The following is a 21,060-nucleotide window of genomic DNA, read 5'->3' as shown; positions in this document are numbered from 1 at the left end:
AGGTTCACGGCCAAGAGACGAAAGCTTACACACTAGTCTGTGTATGTTCATGAATCTGTATATGGAAATGTCTCATTTTTATGGGGAAACTCCGTAAATCTGACCTAAAGCTTCAGCAGTAGTAGCCATGTTTTTGCTACAGTATGGTCCCTGTTAAAAAAGGATCTCTGAAATTTGAGATTCTCCTAAGATAACTAGAACCACTCTGTATAAGCAACTGACAACTGCAAGCTGTCTGGGCTTCCCAATTACTACACATGCTAACGACTCACACAGCCCTGTCGGAACTGAACACCATGGCAGAAGGGATGACTTCTGCACACTAGCATCTCTTTGAAATATTTCAGCACCATAAAACTGACAACTAGGTTTTGTGGCATTCAGTGTCTCACCCTGTAACCTCAAGACTGCCTGTATGTGAAATGCCAGTGGATTAAAAAGCCTGAACAGCTGTGGACATGAGTACCACCTTATTCAGTGTCAGCCTAACTGTGTTTGTAACCAAGACAACAAGCCTAGGTATACCACTTACTAAGAACAACTTCACTATGAAAGAAACTAACAGCTTGAAATATTTTAGACACCCTGCATGACCATCTGATAAATGTAGATTACCTAAATTGTAAGGAAATACATATACATAAGAGGAGAACCAAGAACTCGACCGAACAAGCAAAGGATTTACTAGGATTTCCAGTCCTTCACAAACCATTTGAAGTGAGCATCCAGCTATCTAAAAAAGGCATTTAAGCTGCACAAGGAAAATGTAATCAGCAAAGCATGGGATCTAGATGTCCTACTATGTATCCATATCTGAAAGTCTGGTCCACTGCCAAGCCTCAAAAGCCCCTAAGCAATTTCTCAAAGCAGTGGCTCCCCAAACAGAGGTCGCACTGGTCACAAGTAGGATGGTGAGCCTAACAGACACTACTTTTGATATTTATCATATGTTATGGAGTCATATTAGGTTATCTGTCTAGAAGTGAAGCAAGAAACAGAAATGTCTGAGACCTGCTGACTTTTGGCTGTAAACTTAAAGATGAATACAGTATTGTCAGACTTCACAAGGAAACAGCTGTGATTGTGGGATAAAACAACTTACTGGCAACTAGACCATTTTTCTCTAGTAGGCAGCTGCCTTTTTAGAAACCTCAAATAGTCACCAAAAAATTATCATGATGCATTATGAACAGATGGGAAAGAATGAGACTCACAGCTAAACAATAATCTATCTGCTCCTTAGGAGTCTGGATATTTAAACTTGTAGCTCCTGATCATGAAAACACAATGGATATTGCACATAACAAGTTTAAATTATTGTCAAATTTGCACAGTTGTAGGAAAGCATTCTTAGATTAATTTTTGTTTTTTTTAAAATTTAATTATGACAAGCACTTACATGTAATTACCCAGTAATGATTAAAAAAATATTGTGGTGTGTGATGCTGAACAGCATTAGGAATTTAGTTTTACCTCAGACTTGTGTAAGATTTGTCACTGCCAAGTCCAGTGGAAAGAATACAACTTAGTTAAGGTAAAAAAAAAAAAAAAACACACACCAAAAAAACTATCTCTACCCAGAATTTTTTCCCTCCTAACTTGATTTAAAAGGAATATGAAATGCTGTATGAGGCAAAAATCATAACCTTATTTTAAAATATACCATTTCTGCTGGGGAGGAATTAAATATACAGTATCACACTCGGTTGACACAGTCAGCATTTATAGAGCATATGTATACGCCAGTGGTTTTAACGAAATGTTATACTGGGCAGCCTGGAATATGTTTCTGTACCAGAGCAACCCAGAGAATACTTAGATATAACTTATTTTAAATGGAAATAACCACCACAAATCTATCTTCAAAGGTTCAATGGTATCATAGTAGAGAATATGCAAATAGTCAAATGAAATAAAAAAATTACATTTTTATGTGTGTACATACAAAATACATATATGTACACTATTTTATAAGCTCTCTATATATGTAAAACCAATACATACATATATATGGTTTATTTATTCATAAAACCAGGACAAATAAACTATTCAAATACTATAAACCTTCAAAATACAAAGTTCTGAAGTTGTTCTCATATTACATAACACCTTAATTTCATATTCTGCCTTTTTTCTAAGTCATAATTTTGGAATACCTCTGCACTAAGACTTCTGGACTTCACTTTACTCTGGTAAATACTCTTCACCCACATTTTCCCCCAAAAAGTCATAATCAACTTAAGTGCAGAAGTGAAGCTATGCATATAGGCAGGGAGTATTTTTGACTGAAGAAAATGAGAAAATACACCAGCAACGCAAAATTTTATTCTGTGCACCTTGCTACTACTGCAGAGGCCTTATGCATTCGATACCTCATCTCAATGTACAGCTCAATCCTACTTCTCACTTTTTACGAGGAAGCCATGTTCTGTATAATGCAGGAGTAAAACAGCTGTCAAAAAACAAGGGAAATTCACAACGGTGGAGACCTAAGTAATGCTGGAATTTCGTTAACCAAACCCAAGGGGCCCACTTTCTTTCAGCCTGACCTCTCTTCCCAGGAGATGTTCCAACTCCCTGAACTGCCCAGGCTGAAGCTTGACAAAGTTCCCACACTGAATCTGAATTACACATGCACACACACCAATATCAGAGACTCTCTTATAAATGAAAGCCTTAGAGCAAAGGGTATGTGTGTATTTTCACTCTCATACCTAACACACAAAGAGCAACTTATGTAAAAATCAGGAGCTGAAATACCAACACATACCAAATATAGTGGCTTCCTTCCAAGCCTGTGTTTCCTGGCACTTCCCTCCTTGAAATCCAAATACCCAAAGGCAGGCTTGTGAGTTAAAAAGAGGTTTCAGTCTTTCAGCCTTCTGACTTGTCCCCACAGCTACCCCCTGTTCATTCACCACTTGTGAAAACACATACAAATGCAAGCCACTTAGGTAAACACATATACCACAAATTCAGCAAGAGCAATTGTGACCCAGTCCACCTGAACAAAAAGAAGGTGGTTGCAAATACACAAACCTCTGCACACTGTACCCTTGTTCATGTTGCAGCAGGAAACATTACAGGAGATCTGGATTATTTTTTTCAACCTCATAAATAAATATTTCTACCTTCAGGCACACCTGGACAAGTCCAGAGCTGCATTCCTTCAAAGTTAAATCTTTTTATGTGTGCCTGTCTTTTCTTTTCTCCCTCCCTAACACAGGCCCTCATTCCTTGCAAACTCTTCCCATATAATTCCTATAAAATCCATACAGAAATACACGTGGTTTGTATTTCCAGCTCTTGAACCACAACAAAGCTTCTTACCTCTTTACTAGGCACGATCAGGAACTTTCTGCAACAGTCAGTCATTGGCTCATTTAAATCAACTCACATTCTCTAAGCAAAACCCTGCACAGAGGAAAGCCAGTTAGGGCAAACATCCCAGCTTAAAAAGGCAAGAAATGTCTCTACTCCTGCTGTTTGAGCCGCAGCTGCTGTTCCTGCTCCTGGAGGTAAATGGACTTGCTAAAGAAGCGTGAGACTTGTATCAGCCAGAAAAAGCAAATGAAAATGTAAACACGAGGGAGGAGCCCGAGGGGACAATCAGGTTCAATGAAATCCGAACTCCTAGAGCCAAGGAGGAGTGGAAATGTGTTGGCTGAAAAGGTAATTCCGTCTACAAGCTATTTCCTTACAGTCGTTCTCTTCTCAGTCTGTTTCAATATCCAAATGAAGCCGAGTGAGTTTCAGCTCCCAGATCATTTAGCCACACACCTATGATTGCTTGCTTTTGATGTCTTTGTCCTAAAACAAAGCCTTTAGAAAATGTTCTTCCATACTGAACCATCAGGTCAGATACTCATCCACATCTTCAAGAATGTGTATATTACTGGAGTTCTCAGGCAAGAAAAGCTTTCTAGAAGTCCTGCAGCGATAATGCTTATTTTTATGTAGCAGCTGCTGCTCTCAAGCTCACAAACCCCAGCATGCTTTGACTCCTGTCTCTGGAATGAATCAGCTCAAACTAGGGAGTGAGCCTGTTAGTTCCTCCTTTAATAATAGCTGTATCTCATCACATGGCAGCCTGCAAAATTTTTCTCTAAACATGACTACAAATGTACACATGTATTGCCACCAGACAGCCATGCCCCTAGACAACATTGATTTTCTATTTCAGGGACTGTCAACACTTTAATGACTTCTCAGTTGAATACAGGATAAACGTGGCTCTTGCATCCACAAAATACATCTACCTGTTCATTGATTTAAGAGTTAGAAGTTCAAACCTAATTCAGAACATACACACTTTTCTGTTCAAGTGTTGCTGTTCTTGCAAATCAGTAAATGGCTGCATATAAAACCAGTCAGGATTCTGATAAAAGACACAAGCCACACAACACAAGCTATGCCAGCAGTACTTTCCCAGAACCAGAGAACTGGCTCTCTCCTCTGGGACGATGGCAGAATTGTTTGTAATCTAGAAGCTTCCAGCATCTGCCTTGAAGATATGAAAAGAAACAAAAAGGTATATTGAAGATTCTTGTTGTAAACTGATGAGTCTCACTTAAGATGCAAGTTTAGTTTTGGTTCTCCATGAGGAAAAAAAACCAACTGTATTCCTTGATTCAATCACAAGACTCTTGGGCTCCTTCATAAGCCTGCCACTGCACAGTGATCTTGCAGTGATCTTGGACCGTTAGCACTCAGCATACTTCAACACAGGCTGAGGCTGAACACCAACACTTGTGCTACCTAGATTACCAAAAGAAACCTGGACAAGGTAATAGCAGCTCTACATAAATTAACTTATCCTACAGATAGCCTACCTGCAACAAATTCATTCAGACAGATCACCATGATGCTGAAAATGTATTGTTCTAGATAGCCTTAGGGGTTCTCCACACAATCATTGCAAGAAGGTGTTGGGAACTCATGGAAGCCCTGTAAAACTACAGGTTAAACCTATCCATGGACATGTTTAGAAAGATGTTCTCAAACTGTATCACTCAACCAGTTTTGCTGATGCTCTGTTACCAGTTCCAGGCCTTCTGGGACACTTTGCAGTTCTGAGTAATTCTGCTCGTGTGCACGTTCCCACATCTAAGGACTATCAGATTACTGGTGTGCCAGTCTGGTCCAGTTCAGGTATGGAATATTTAAATTCTGTAAGCTAGGCTACAATATATACCTCTTCAAAGCTTTTATGCTGACTGTTGTGAGTACAGATGATACCTGGTCAGGCACAGAGTGGCAAAGAAGGGTCATGCAAATGAACTGATCAAAAGTTTTGGGAAAAAGATATGGATCAGCGTTGTGAATCTGTTATCATCTTAGACCTTTGCATTGCCCAGTCATGGTGCTTTCTATAATTTGAAGACCTAAAACTGCATTTAGTGCAACTCTCGAATTGTGGTATAAAAAGTAGGTTCTGATTTGGTAAATAGGTTCCAGGCTGCAAGATCAATTCCTAGTTCATGAATATTCATATGGCAATCCTTTAAAACATTTTTAGAGAATTATAATTTGAGGATCACAGAATGGACTGAAAAGAAAGGGAAAATGTATGAAGTAATCTTTTACAACTGTTTTTCCTTTCCCTGACCATCCAAGACATCCAAGCAAATGCTGATGTTCACATACGCATTTCATTTTAAAGACCTAGTTTTCCAACATGAAATAGCAGTAGCTAAGTCATCAGGAGCTGTTTGGTTTGCTATGCTACTCAAGTCCCTGACTCTAACAGAAGAATAAAGGAGGCTGAAGAAAACAAGGCATGTATCACAAAAACAAAAAGTGAACAAACAGTCTGAAAGGAAATCAACTGAAAGGGTTGCTGTTAGCAAAATACTAACAAGCAGGACCCCCAGGCTCACATGAGATCCTTAAACCTTGAATCTTTTGAGAAGCAAAGGAGAGGGCATCCAAGACCCTACAGAATCTTTATGCTGTGCAAATGCTACTGTATATTTCCCAGCCATTCAAAAGGATCACATTTGTACCTCAATGATTTTACAAGTACTCTGGAGTAAGAAAAAAAACTGCTTCACAAAGCACAGCTTCCAGACCAGAGGCTGGCTGCTGTCCAGCCAGCAAGGAACACAGGCAGAGCCAACCAGCACAGACTCACTCTTAGAATACTACTGTAATATATTATCCCACACTTGCCCACTTGGGATCAAAAGAAAATAATACTTGTGCCATGATCCAAAGTACAAAGAATAGACTGATATATTTTTTACTGCAACCTGATATACAGAAGCTAGTATCTCTGTGTCATTTTGATTCTACTTCTGCAAACTTTTCTCAGTCATTTAAGCACAGACTTGACTTGAAGTAGCTTGGGCTTGGATAACCAGCAAAATAACAACAAAACGCCATGGTACAGACACATTGCCACAACTACAAAACACTACACAAAGTCACTGAACTACATGAAACTATTTCCCTTCATTCTTTCCAAAACCAAAGCTCATCTTAAGGAACACTCCATTAATTTGTGTGTACTCCAAATGTTGAGATTCAGAATTCACAATTATTCTTCCTTACAGCTGGAACAGCACACTCACCTTGAGTCATGGCTTTTCTCTTACTATACTGTTAGGCTTCCAGCAAAAGTTAGTTATGGTCATTAAGTATGAAGCAGCAGAAAACCACTGATGACTACATGGTTGCTGAAAACCGTACAGGACCACAGTAAAAAAACAAAGAGCTTAAAGGGGCTGTCTAAAAGGTCAACATCAGGAATTTACTCTTTCTGTTGAGTATGGAATGTGTAATTTAACAGTATTACCATTATTAATAAAATTGCTCCACCACTCTATAGTGCTTTCAATAAACTGATCTTCAGGTGTTTCTAAACAAGTCCACATATCAGAAAGGGAAGCTAAGGCACAGATACATTTGGCAGAGCTTTTTGATTTCCTAACTTACTAATTAAACTTAGAGGGTTTTGCACTGGGACACAAGAGACTTGTGGCTTATTTTCAGGTATTACAGCAATAGTAAAAGTAACATATAATAACCTTACATGCTAATAATTAAAGTATTTACCTTTCTCAGAAATAGAATTTGAAGATGACCTACACATGCTCAATACAAGCACATACTAACATAATAAAGTATGTAGCTTTGGTGGAAAATTTTTAATGTGCTTAAATGACTTAGAAACAAAAGTTCTTTCTACAAAGAATGTTTTATGTGTATTTACTAAAAGGAGTGCAAGGAATAGCTTGGCACCAGAAACATAAGATGAGCTTCAGAAGTTTAGCAAGTCTCTTAAAGGGGTAACAGATTAGGAAACATTCTTCAAGGTCCAGAATAAGATAAACAATATAAAACATGAAGAACCCAGAGATAATAGTCTAGCCTGTACTACTTGAGAGACAGCTCAGTGCCCAGGGCCATATCAGAAACTGCACAGATGAAGGCTTCTCCAACCTAAATAATTCTGTGATTATGCCACAGTGCTTCTGCCTGTGCCTAGTAAGAAAAAAAGACCTGCTCTTTCAGCAGGCAAGCGTTTATATGTTGATAGACTCCAGGAACACAGAGAACAATATAGAAGAGCTCTAGTAATGCAACTTTTGCTTTCACGGTTGGAGAGAAGATGTCCGCAAGGAGAAGTAGGCCTGGGTTCTGACAAAAACCTTGCCTCTGCTTACTCGAAGTTGCCTCCTTCTGTTCAGTCTGTAAGGGGTTTTAACTAGCTGCTCTTCCTCAGCATTCAAATACTGTCCATGTTTGAAAGCAGAATCTAGAGGATCCATCATCAACATGCAGGCAGATTTCCACTTACTGCTTAGCAGTCTGGCCCAAAGGTCTCTGATGTTCATGGAAATCTTTGCAAAGAACTTAAGCCTTAAAGAGATGGGATCACAGATAAACATTTAACACTCAACAAGTGCAACTGCATGAGCAGGGGTAGAGATTCCCAGGACAGCTTTCTGGGATGTATCCATGAATAACAAGTGTACTATCTTTAGCAAAGCTTAACTTGCAACTACAAGGTACCACTGAAAAACTAGCAAAACACTACAGCTGACTGCACTAAAGGCTGTTACTGTTATCAGTACTGCTAAAATTCTGCTCTTGGTCACTTAAAAAATATTATGGTTTGGGGAATTTATTCAGCCACATTTTACTATCAGAAGTGCCTGTGGTTTACAGAGCTAAAAGGACACTTAAGAGTGGTATGCTTCATTCTGTACAGACTATTGAATATTACAGGTAGCTCCTAAAAATGAGACATCGAAATCAAAAGTTGTGGGACTCAGTAGGGCTAGTCTTTCATTCTGCTCTTTTCCAAAGTCAAGGAAAAGTCCACCAACACACAGAGGAAGTGGTTGTGCAAGTATTAACAACACTTTGGAAATGCACAAGGGGGAAGAAACCTCTCTCTATGTCTTTGTATGGATCACTAGAGAGAACCACTATTTGCAGCTTGTTGCAGAAACCTTTCTACGAAGTGTCCCCAATTCTTCAGTACCTGCTGTATGTATTCAATGGTAGAAACTAACACGTATGTTTCATTAACCAGCACGCCACTCTCAACAAAACGGACAGCTCCAATCCCAAGAGTAATGCATGCTCGATTTGCCGGAAGAGTCACTATAGAACCAAGACTTCCTGACCAAAGCACCTCCATAGCAAAACAAAACAAAACATTTTTCACAAGCTGTAAGCTGAAACTCATCAGGCCTTTCTAATCAACAGAAGATGTGTGCCAATGGGGAGAGAAGGGTGAACACCACAAAATCATTAGTCATCTTATGAAGGAAGTGGTGTAGTGGCTAGCTGAAACCCTGAAGCAGGACCAGGAGAAAGTCACTGAAAAGGAAACAGGCCAAAAAAGGCAAGGGGCATGGTGTTAAAGGACCAGCAAAATTGACAGTAATTACACCCAAAGCCAAGAATAGTCACTCTGAACAATTTGATTACTTCAAGGATTTACCAGAAAAAGGATTGCTATTGCTTTGTGGTGGCCTAAAAAACTGAAGAAACTCCAATCACTTTCATGCTGAAGTTGGTCTTTTGTTTTGTAAGTCTTCTCAGAGATCTGCCATTTGAGGATTATCATGAATTCAGTATCATGAAGCACGAGTTCATTCATGCACTTGCATTCATTTAAGAGACAGCATGACCTCTTACGTCATGTGCAAATAGCATCATGGCTGATGATGCCCTCTACTCATATTTTCATTGGTTACTGGACTGAACACTCATATTGACAGCATGATGCACAAGGTAGTTCAGTGTATGCGTGCCTGGGTGCAGGCACAGGGAGGGGGCTTAAACTGCTTCTCTTTCTGGTCTTAGGAAAGTCACAGAACAAGCAAGCACCAAATCCAAATCCATTTTGGTTTGTTTCTTCCAGATACACTGTCAATCTCCGATGCTGCCATGCTAATTTTACCGTCAAGCAGGTAACACCTGTAAGGTGTTACAGGAAGAAAAGATATCCAATACCTACACCATCATGAAGGTTATTTTTCCTTGTCTAATGAACCTAAACAGGTGGGATGGCCTATTGCCTTCACAAGAGAGAGGAAGAGTAGTTCAGGAAGCAGGTGCAGGGAAGGAACACATACCTGTAGCAGAGGTTTGCCTTTCAAGACTCTTTATTCAACCTGGGCCATTAAGCAGGCTGTAAGATTGGGTGAAGAGGTTTCTCATGTGGTAGCTGTATATGGAAGGAGATACTGATTTGGACATCGGTGTTTAAACTAACAATATTACAAAGATGGTGTGAGGCTACACAGGGCAGAAATCAGGAGGTCTAAAGCCCAGCTAGAAATGAACCTGGCTTCAGCAATCAAGGATAACAAGAAATATTTCTATAAGTACATCAACAGCAAATGAAAGACCAGGGAGAGCCTCCATCCCCTGCTAGACACAGAAGGAAACATGGCAACGAATGATGAGGAAAAGGCTGAGGTGCTAAATGCCTTCTTTGCCTCAGACTTTAATAACAAAACTAGTTGTACTGAGGGAATCCAGCCTCTTCAGCCAGAAGAGACTGGAAGAACAACCCCTCCACAATCCAGGAGGAGACAGTCAGTGACCTACTGCATCACGTAGACAAACACAAGTCTATGGGACCAGATGGGATACACCCGAGGGTGCTGAAGGAGCTGGCTGGGGTGCTCACCAAGCCGCTTTCCATCATTTACCAGCAGTCCTGGCTGACCGGGGAGGTCCCGACAGATTGGAAATTGGCCAAAGTGATGCCCATATATAAGAAGGGTCGGAAGGATGATCCGGGAAATTACAGGCCTGTCAGCTTGACTTTGGTGCCCAGGAAGCTGATGGAGCAGCTCATCCTGAGTACCATCATACAACACGTGTGGGACAACCAGATGATCAGGCCCACTCAGCATGGGTTTATGAAAGGCAGGTCCTGCTTGACAAACCTGATTTCCTTCTACGACAGGGCGACCTGCTTATTGGATGAGGGAAAGGCTGTGGATGTTGTCTACCTTGACTTTAGTAAGGCCTTTGACACCGTTTCCCACAGCATTCTCCTGGTGAAAGTGGCTGCTTGGGGCTTGGATGGGCAAACGCTTCGCTGGGTAAAAAACTGGCTGGATGGCCGGGCCCAAAGAGTGGTGGTGAACAGAGTTAAATCCAGTTGGCGGCCGGTCACGAGTGGTGTCCCCCAGGGCTCGGTTTTGGGGCCACTCCTCTTTAACATCTTTATTGATAACCTAGACGAGGGGATCGAGTGCACCCTCAGTAAGTTTGCAGATGGCACCAAGTTGGGTGGGAGTGTTGGTCTGCTCAAGGGTAGGGAGGCTCTGCAGAGAGACCTGGACAGGCTGGAGCGATGGGCTAAGGCCAACTGTGGGAGTTTCAATAAGGCCAAATGCCGGGTGCTGCACTTGGGCCACAACAACCCCCAGCAGCACTACAGGCTTGGGGAGGAGTGGCTGGAGACCGACCTGCCAGTCAGAGAGGGACCTGGGGGTGTTGATTGACAGCCGGCTGAACATGAGCCAGCAGTGTGCCCAGGTGGCCAAGGAGGCCAATGGCATCCTGGCTTGCATCAGAAATAGCATGGCCAACAGGGACAGGGAAGTGATCTTACCCCTGGACTCGGCACTGGTAAGGCTGCACCTCGATGACTGTGTTCAGTTTCGGGCCCTTCACTTCAAAAAGGACATTGAATTACTCGAGCGTGTCCAGAGAAGGGCAACGAAGCTGGTGAAGGGTCTGGAGCAGCTTATGAGGACAGGTCTTATGAGGAGCAGCTCATGGATACCGGGGGTATGGAGGCAAGTGTGCCCAAACAACCTTCAGAGAATGAAAGGCAGAGAAGCTACAGGAGAATATGTAAGGAGCTGACAAATAATAAAGGCAAACGAATTCATAGGAAAGAGAAAAGAAGTACAGGCTGTCAGAGGCACAAGGCTAATGGAAAAAAACAGGAGCCTAGGGTAAATGCCTAGGGAACCCTGCTTCTAATCTGTTCTTGTTTTCAGACATAAGACTTTCATATTTATCTTAGGTATAACCACGCCTCTCTGGCAGTTAGCATTTTGGGGGGGGTTTCTGTTTTTATTTGAGGTAAATTTAAAGTAATCAGAACTGACAAATGGTACCTAGCAAAATCCATGTCCCAGTGCACTAAGTAAAATGCACATAATTCCTCACTTCAGACACTGCCTTATTGATATGCTCACATGGTTGAGTAAAAGGAAAAAATATTTTTCAATAGAACTTGACAGGCCAAGTTCTGGAGCTCAGCTTAGCACTCAAGTAAACACACAAGACTTTCAAAAAGGTGTTCAGTATATCTTAAGAGGTAGTCTTTAAAAATGAGCCAAAAAAAGTCACTTTGAATCAGTAAATCCTTTGAAAGTCTGGACCCTGACTGCACTTAACTGTCAGCTCTTAACTGACCTATTCAAAATATGCTAATACTTTTCTTTTTTTTAAGAAAAACCCCCACAAAACCAAAAAATCTAAACCCCAATAACATGAAAATGGATTACAGTCCAGAGCAATGTTAGTTAACCAAGCACAGTCTTGAAAACACCTGCATGAACTTTATATTTAATTCCTAACATACTGAGCTAAAAAAATATTTAAGCTACAGTACGGTTACAACCAATGCTGTATTAAAGGAGAGAATTTCCTATTGCTGAAGAGGTAGAAATGAAACCTTGTAATTCTATGTTTGCATTCAGTATTACTGACATACAAAAGGAACCATATTATATTAATTTATCTGCAACTCATTGTCAGCCTCATGATTAAGAAGGCTAACCAAATTTAAATTATATATTTAAAAAACCCCAAAACATACAAAACTTCAAGAAATAGAAGACATAAGTTTCCTCGGAGAAAATCAATGAAAGGCAGATGCTCCAAGGCAGCTCAGATACTGTTTCAAGCAGACAGCATTTTATAGGGTAATTTTTTCTATTTTTTATAGCTATTTCTATTTTCACTGTCAAATAGAGGGAAAATTGTTGCAGGACACCCTTTCATCGTTACCTTCTAACAAATCTCTCTTTGTCTTAAAGAACATTGCATCCAGCTGGTGACTAAAAGCTGGAATTACCATTTATTCACTATCAATTTATCCTTCAGCTTCACTCACCAGAAATGCCATCAAACCTGGTGTTTTCTTTGGTAGGCATCTGCATTCCTATTAAGGTACCAAAGCCAAGCAGTTTTGCCTCAGCCCTTGAGTTTTGCAATACTGAAAGGGCCCTGTGGGAAAACAAGTGTTTAACTACATGAGAGGGCACCTCCCTACCGAATAGCTATTTACTTTGGGTTGAAGAGGAGAAAAAATTTCAATAAAAGTCAAACATCTCATCTAATCACATGACATGGGTGCATACCAGAATGTTGGTTATTGCCTACCTGGAGACACTTCTTGGATACTTTCCTTTATGAAGACAAAAGAGCAGGAGCAAACCAGTTATAAATATTTGGCAATTTTTTACTAATTGCTGTTGATTACAGTTACAGAAGACTAGAAAATGTGTAAAGCAACACTCTCCAGATATAGGAATTTGGATTCACTAAGCCCTACCCTATTTAGCTTGAATTAAAAACATCCTTTTGTTTCCAAAGTTGTTTCTTTTCTCATTATCAAACAGTGTTAAGCTAGGAAACAAACAGCAAGGTTCTGTTGAGAACTGAAGTTCCTGCCTTGTAAAGACTTGCTGAAAGTCCTTCTCTTGTAATTTTAAGCAATTTCTAACATGTGCGCATGTTCTTTTCTTTCCACAGACTGTAGAGCTGGCAGACAAAAGAGTGCAGAGGGATTTTGTGGTTGTTAAAATAAGTGAAATGTCTTAAAATGGAACACTGAACAAGAACCAGGTGCATTTCTGTTAACAATCCACTGAATTTAGGCAAACTAAAACAAATACTATTTTGGCCAACTATAACCTTTGATGCTTACCAGTTTTCTTTATTTAAAAACCAAACCAAAAAAATCCTGTATCTCAACTAACTCAATGCTGCACACACAAATGGCAGTATGGCATCTCAGTCACACATCCCAGAGTTATCATCTTAAGACAGAGTTGTTCCTTCATGGTAGATTCATTCTCTCTAGAATAATCTTAGCATGCTATCAGGATACTTAGAATAAACCTGAGATAAACCAGACATAGACAGTGCAAAAGGAACAGCATCAGTCATCTTTTCTTCCAATTATTCACCTTCTCTATCAAAACAAATTTTTGCATTTTGGCAATACATTTAATTTTTATTTTAATATCTCCAATATTATTTTCACAACACCTCAGAGCCCAGGCTTGTACCAGGATCTGCCTGTGGGTTCCACACAAACTGATGGTTCCTATCCAAAAGGAGACTTGCATTTTCAGCAGGAGGGGAGTGTTTGTTTTATCAACAGTATCTCTTACTCACTATGCCAAGTAATAAGCCTGAAAATTATCACTGAGAACTAAAAAAAACCCAAACCTCAACAGAAGATAAGTCAAACCTTTCCTATTTCCCTCTTCCCTCTGGTCAGGGGGAAGCTTCTTCCAAAACTACCTGTCATTTGGTATTTGAGAGAGAGAGAAATATTAAGTGTAAAGCATATGAAAAGTTTTCCAGGGAATGGGAAGGGATCACTTGTTTCTTTCAACTTTCTGTTCCCATAGAAAATACTTCATCCTCATTTACCACTACTCCCCCTCTCCCTGCCCCAAATGCCATAGTTACAAGCAGTAATTGCTTTTACTAGTTTTTAATTATAACAATAGCTACTAAGCCCACATTAGTTTAGTCCATCACTTCAAACTACTCCCAAAATAGTATCATGAACAATCCCAACCCACAAATCAGTTTAAATATAAAAGAGACATGTATGACCTTAGCAATCAAAAGGAAGACAAGACAATGAAGTGCAGCTGAAAAGTATGTGAGCTACAACATCCAAGTTATAAACTGAAAAACATGATCATCAAGAGGAATTGGGACACATTTAAATCTCTTGACATAAGAGAAGATATTACTCATTTGTGGTCACAGGTGGTATATCTTTGTGGTCAACTTGCTATAGTGGAGCAAATGAGCAACCTTTTGTAAATCCATATGCATCTATTGTATGGTAAGTGATGTCTTGAGGCAAAAAAAAAAAATAATATAAATGGAGTACTCAGCAAGATCAAAAGTAATTTTTGTTCCTTCCTGCCCACAAAACACGCACAGATTTGATGAGTACCATGACTTTAAAACCACAAGAAAACCAATGGCAACTATCTCAGACTTCTACATGGCAGTAGGAAGACCTTCTAATTCTTGTGGTTCCAATTCCTATGTTTGACTGCATACTTTTAAATCAGCATAACAGAAGTCTCTGTGCTAACATACTGCTCGAGAAGGAGGAAATCTGATACAAACTTAGAATTAGAAACTTAATAAAATCTTCAGTCTGTTATGGAGGACCATTAGTGCAATATACAAGAAACATTTCCCAAGGGATATGAAGAAAAACAGTATTTATGAGAAGAAATTAAAATAATTTATTGCCTTCCAATTGTCAAAATTCCTATACTGTTAAGAATGAGGGATAAAGAACTAAATCCAGAGAGCAAACTGACCAAAGCCTGACTATATTCAACACAAATGTACACAACCTTATTACCATCAAAAGGTTCAAGATCATTTAAAAGGCAATTACTTCTGTCTGCAATACTGTATCATGCCAACAAACCAAGATACTTTGGGTACATTTTTCTTTTATCATGTCCTTTCATCTTTTGTTCTTTTGGTAACAAGGCCAAATAGGTATAGGATTTCAAAAGAGACATACTGCTTTTCTGTTGACTTCTAGTTTTCCATTTGAACACGTAAGCTTGGAAATAGCCATTCCACACATGTATACCTACAAAGGAAATCCTGTTCGTTTCACAAAGCTCTGCTGTAGCCTTCCTGCCCACCTTGATCTGGAATTTCATAAGCACGCATTTTTGAAATGAACAAAAAGGTGTATAACTGTAATAATCATCTGTCATACTCACATCTCCTTATTCCTGTTGAAATTCCTGTGGGAAAACAGGGACAACTAAAACCTTGAAAACCAGTTCCCACATAAGGCTAGGAGTTCAACTTGACATGGAATACAGAGTGTCTGTTTCAGATCTATGAGACTTCCCTGAATCTTAAACATACCATCACTGTTATGCAGACTTTCACACGCACCACATCTTGTACCTTAATCTTTTCTGAGGTACAGAAAAGATTCTCTGCCTTCGGGATTGTAGCTAAAGGCTTCAGGTTAGGTTTTTTACTTTGCTCACTTTCTGCATGTGAAATCAGCATCTCTTAGTGGTCATCTCTCACCTGTGGTGAAAACTAGGACTCTATACATCTTCTTAATGCAAGTAACACAATATTGAACCACTGTAACAAACCACAAGAGATGTCTGTCTTGGTGTTTATAAATCCTATGTAAAAGAAAATCTAAGCAATCTAGGTCTACCTCAAGCAACAGCCTAAGATCACCTTTTGCTGAGTACATATCTCATCCTTAAAAATCTAGTTGTCCCCTGTGTATGTGCTTTACCCCCTCCTCATCTTTTGCCCAGCCTATGCAGAGACAAATGGTCTGCCTGCAATTTGATTGTTGAGCATCACAGGGTAAAAACCCCACCTCCTAAATGTTTGCTTGAGAAAAGAGTATCTGGATAAAACTCATGTTCTTATGGTATATTCTCTAGCTTCAACTGTAGTGATTTCTCTGCAGATGCACAATAAACTTATCAAAATCTATGCTAACACACCATATTTATGTTGTATCTCACGTAATTAAAAATATATGGTGTACACAAATTACACATAAAATACTATTAAGTGACATGTATGACTTCTGAACATCAGGGAAACAAGGCAGTTATACTTGTGAATGGTATGTGATCAAGTCTTCTACAGGAAGTGAGCAGCATATAGTTCTGTATTTTCTAACAGTGTGCCTACACATTTATCTCTGCTTTCAATTTCCTGTACCTACAATGAAATGCATGAGGATTGGAAGGTCAGATCCATCTATCCAAACAATGTTAGCAATTAAAAAATATTTGACATCAATACATTGCTTGCTGAAGGCTATGTATATAAAAAGGAAGGGGAAGAAGATTGGGGGGGGGGGGGAAGGAAGCACATTATATGGAAGCATCCTGGGTAGAAACTGAGACATCTTCTTCACCCAAGACTCCGTGACTCTGATGTTAGTCCTTCTAAGATACTGCACAGTCTTATCCAACTATAAAACCTCTGACGACTCCTTATGGAGTTCTCTACCTACCCCATGTAATGGTGCCAAATGATTGTTTTCTTTCACTCTTTTTTCCCCCAGTTTTCTGCAGATAGCAGTCTGCTGTAGAGTAGGAAGTACTCCAGTACAAGACTGATGCAGTGGAAAGAAGTCAAGCTCCCAGTATGCCTCTGCCCCCAAAACCCTTACTGATGTAGCCATTAGATGGTCAGCGCTGAATTCAAATTACAAAAATCAATGGAAACTGAGCCTAGAGAGCAGCTAATTAAGTATCCTAGCTCTACTTCTCCCTCATTTTGTAACAGGAGTTGTGAAAACAAGAATTTTGGCATCCATTCAGTGTTTCTCTCATGTTTTTACTTGGAACAATGTCAGGTTTGCATGTGAACTGAGATGTGCAGACACAGGTGTGACATTGTAAGTCCTTACAGGAAAACTATATCCATTAAAAGCACAACATTCACTCAAGCAAAGCATCAGGAAAGCATCCACACTGGAGTCAGAATCTGAAGGCAGCTACTGGAGGCTTTCATCTTCTGCATGTATCAGCAGATTACAGAAGAAGAATCTAAGAAATAAAAGGGCGATTCGGAAGCAGGTAAATTTATGAGCGGAAATACACAAATGTGCACATCCTTTACAGCCTAACACACCTCCTGCAACAATCCAGGTAACACAGGAAGCTAACCTACTCACCACATCATTTTCTTGGTCTTAAAATTCTATATTAGGATTCCAACTAGAAGTTTTAGAACAAAAAAAATTAAGAAAATTTGCAAATAATAATGTAACTCATATCAACCAGTTGTGCCTTGGTCCAATTCAGTGCATTAACAAGAATCTCTCTTGAACAATACTACAGCTTTCTCTCCATTACGGCCACTAAAGCTAAACAGAGAAGGGTAGACAGCTACTTAACACATCAGTGAGTCACATTAGGTTCAAGCAAATAAGCTCTCCTTCCTCCCTTTCAAACACTGGCACAGTTACGAAAGGTTTTCCCTTGGTCTCATGTGACCCAATTACTCACCTTCCCCATCAGAGTTCGTGTTTTCATAGGAATCCCAGCGTATTAGTGGGTCTGACGTATTGTAATCTACTATCACTCCATGGTCCTTCTGAAGGTGTTCACATCCTAAAAAATAAACATTTGTTTGAGATCAAAAATTATCATGGCCACATTTGTAATGACATACACACATATGTATGTGGCCTTCTGACAGAAGTTTGCTCCCCAAACTTCAATACCATATTCTGAGATATAACCAGCAGCAATAGGGGAAAAAAAATTATATAAACCAGCTTAAAAAAAAAAGCTTAATTTATGTTCCATTACAGAAGGTACAAGCAGAGAATTTTGTTTTGAGCTTCTTGATTATGATGTAGCTCTGATAACTTGGATCAGCCCCTAAACACCACACAGATGATCCACCCAGCCCTATAGGCAGGCACGATAAAACAAATAGCTTTTCAGAATCAAACCACAAATATCTATAAAGAGATGGTACTAAAGGAATGTTAAAGTAAGACTTTGTTACAGATTATCATTCTGATACTTAGAGCAACTTAATCACTTCGGATGAATAGGGAGAGCTGAAAACTGCCGCTCTGTGTCCTTCCCAGTTCCCCCAGGGCGTCAACTACACTGTTTCATCCATTCTCCAGCCTCCTGGAAGAACCTGAGATTGGGTGGCTTGCCTTCAATGTGTTTGGCTGCACTTACATATGCTCTGCCAAACACACCTGGAATTTTCATCACTAACCCACATTTTTCTACCCTTAACAAGGCATAAGATAATATGCAGCTTTTAAATGTATACCATGAAGAATTTAGGTGTGGTCCAGTGATTCAAAAGCAAAGCACAGACATCAAGAACTCATGACCTTGGACATGGCTTTGACACTGATACAAATCAAATCAGCTTTCTGCCTTTGTTCCTCTATCTAGATAAGGGAACAAAGAAAACCACTTTGTGGCTGTGTCTCAAAAAAGTCCTATTGTAAATTGTTCTAAAGCAGCAGAGTGTCATGCATGTGCTGTGACTTTCAAAACAAGGATAGTTAAAATTAGAAGGACAAGAATGCTATTGTCCTGTACCTTTATATCCAGGCAGAAAAAAGCCATCTGTAGAGAGTTTCTGTGATGATGTTTGTCACAAGACAAATTTCTGAAGTTTGTAACCTAATTATTTAGGTGTCTCATCTTCTTGGAAAGTGCATTCTTTCATAAGAATGTGCATTCGAGCTACACAATACAAGAAAGATATGAATGAAGTGAAGCAAGTTCAGGGGAGGGTGACCAGGGTGGTCAGAACTAAAGGATTTGCCCTGTGAGGAAAGGCTGAGGGACCAGGGCTTCTTCACAGAATCATCTAGGTTGGAAAAGACCTTGAAGATCATCCAGTCCAACCATTAACCTGACACTGACAGTTCCCAACTACACCATATCCCTCAGTGCTATGTCGACCCGACTCTTAAACACCTCCAGGGATGGGGACTCCACCACTGCCCTGGGCAGCCCATTCCAACACCTAACAACCCGTTCTGTAAAGAAATGCTTCCTAATATCCAGTCTAAACCTTCCCTGGTGCAACTTGAGGCCATTACCTCTTGTCCTATCGCTTATTACATGGTTAAAGAGACTTATACCCACCTCTCTGCAACCTCCTTTCAGGTAGTTGTAGAGGGCGATGAGGTCTCCCCTCAGCCTCCTCTTCCCCAGACTAAACAACCCCAGTTCCCTCAGCCGCTCCTCGTACGACACGTGCTCCAGACCCTTCACCAGCTTCGTTGCCCTTCTTTGGACACATTCAAGTGATTCAATGTCCTTTTTGTAGTGAGGGGCCCAAAACTGAACACAGGAATCGAGGTGCGGCCTCACCAGTGCCGAGTCCAGGGGTAAGATCACTTCCCTGTCCCTGCTGGCCATGCTATTTCTGATGCAAGCCAGGATGCCATTGGCCTTCTTGGCCACCTGGGCACACTGCTGGCTCATGTTCAGCTGGCTGTCAATCAACACCCCCAGGTCCCTCTCTGACTGGCAGCTCTCCAGCCACTCCTCCCCAAGCCTGTAGCACTGCTGGGGGTTGTTGTGGCCAAAGTGCAGCACCCGGCATTTGGTCTTATTGAAACTCACACAGTTGGCCTTAGCCCATCGCTCCAGCCTGTCCAGGTCTCTCTGCAGAGCCTCCCTACCCTCGAGCAGATCAACACTCCCACCCAACTTGGTTTCATCTGTAAACTTACTGAGGGTGCACTCGATCCCCTCGTCTAGATCATCAATAAAGATGTTAAACAGGAGTGGCCCCAAAAGCAAGCCCTGGGGGACACCACTCGTGACCGGCCGCCAACCGGATTTAACTCCATTCACCACAACTCTTTGGGCCCGGCCATCCAGCCAGTTTTTTACCCAGTGAAGCGTTTGCCCATCCAAGCCCCAAGCAGCCACTTTCACCAGGAGAATGCTGTGGGAAACGGTGTCAAAGGCCTTTCTAAAGTCAAGGTAGACAACATCCACAGCCTTTCCCTCATCCAATAAGCAGGTCGCCCTGTTGTAGAAGGAAATCAGGTTTGTCAGGCAGGACCTGCCTTTCATAAACCCATGCTGAGTGGGCCTGATCATCTGGTTGTTCTGCACGTGTTGTATGATGGTACTCAGGATGAGCTGCTCCATCAGCTTCCCAGGCACTGAAGTCAAGCTGACAGGCCTGTAATTTCCCGCATCATCCTTCTGACCCTTCTTATATATGGGCATCACTTTGGCCAATTTCCAATCTGTCGGGACCTCCCTGGTCAGCCAGGACTGCTGGTAAATGATGGAAAGCGGTTTGGCGATCACCCCAGCCAGCTCCTTCAGCACCCTCGGGTGTATCCCATCTGGTCCCATAGACCTGTGTATGTCTATGCAATACAGTGTGGAGATGAGATAGTCTTATGTGGGACCTGAGAGCAGCTCCCCAAAGGCCATGGAGAAGACAGAGCCAGGTGAAAGCAAGGTGGAATGACAGCAAGGAACAGATATAAATTGAATCTAGAGAAGTTCAGAGTCAGTATAAGGAAAAAAATAAATCCACTGTGAGGACAGTCAGACATCGGAACACTCTGCCCATTGAGGCTGTGAAGTCTCCATCCTTGGAGGTATTCAAGGTTTGACTGGACTAAGCTTTGGGCCCCCTGCTCCAATCTCACAGATGACCCTGCTTTCAGCAGGGGGATGGACTAGATATATCCTGCAGTTTTTCTATGATTCTATAATATTTTCATATGTGGAAAAATAATTTTGCAGAGATTGTAAATAAGTATTTCAAAGT

General features: G+C 40.7%; 1 protein-coding gene across 5 annotated transcripts in view; it reads right to left on the bottom strand.

Moving 5' to 3' along the window:
• TNS3 (tensin 3) overlaps positions 1 to 21,060 on the bottom strand; it is a 241,463-nt gene that overhangs the window by 78,176 nt on the left and 142,227 nt on the right. For all 5 annotated transcript variants that reach the window (XM_074869814.1, XM_074869796.1, XM_074869804.1 and 2 more), the window contains one exon: positions 17,781 to 17,885. In XM_074869814.1, coding sequence (XP_074725915.1) covers positions 17,781 to 17,885 — 105 coding nt within the window. The remainder of the gene's footprint in view (positions 1 to 17,780; positions 17,886 to 21,060) is intronic.

The sequence above is a fragment of the Strix uralensis genome, chromosome 1, assembly GCF_047716275.1.
Source record: "Strix uralensis isolate ZFMK-TIS-50842 chromosome 1, bStrUra1, whole genome shotgun sequence".
Taxonomy (NCBI): domain Eukaryota; kingdom Metazoa; phylum Chordata; class Aves; order Strigiformes; family Strigidae; genus Strix; species Strix uralensis.
This window is presented reverse-complemented; position numbering and strand designations above follow the sequence as displayed.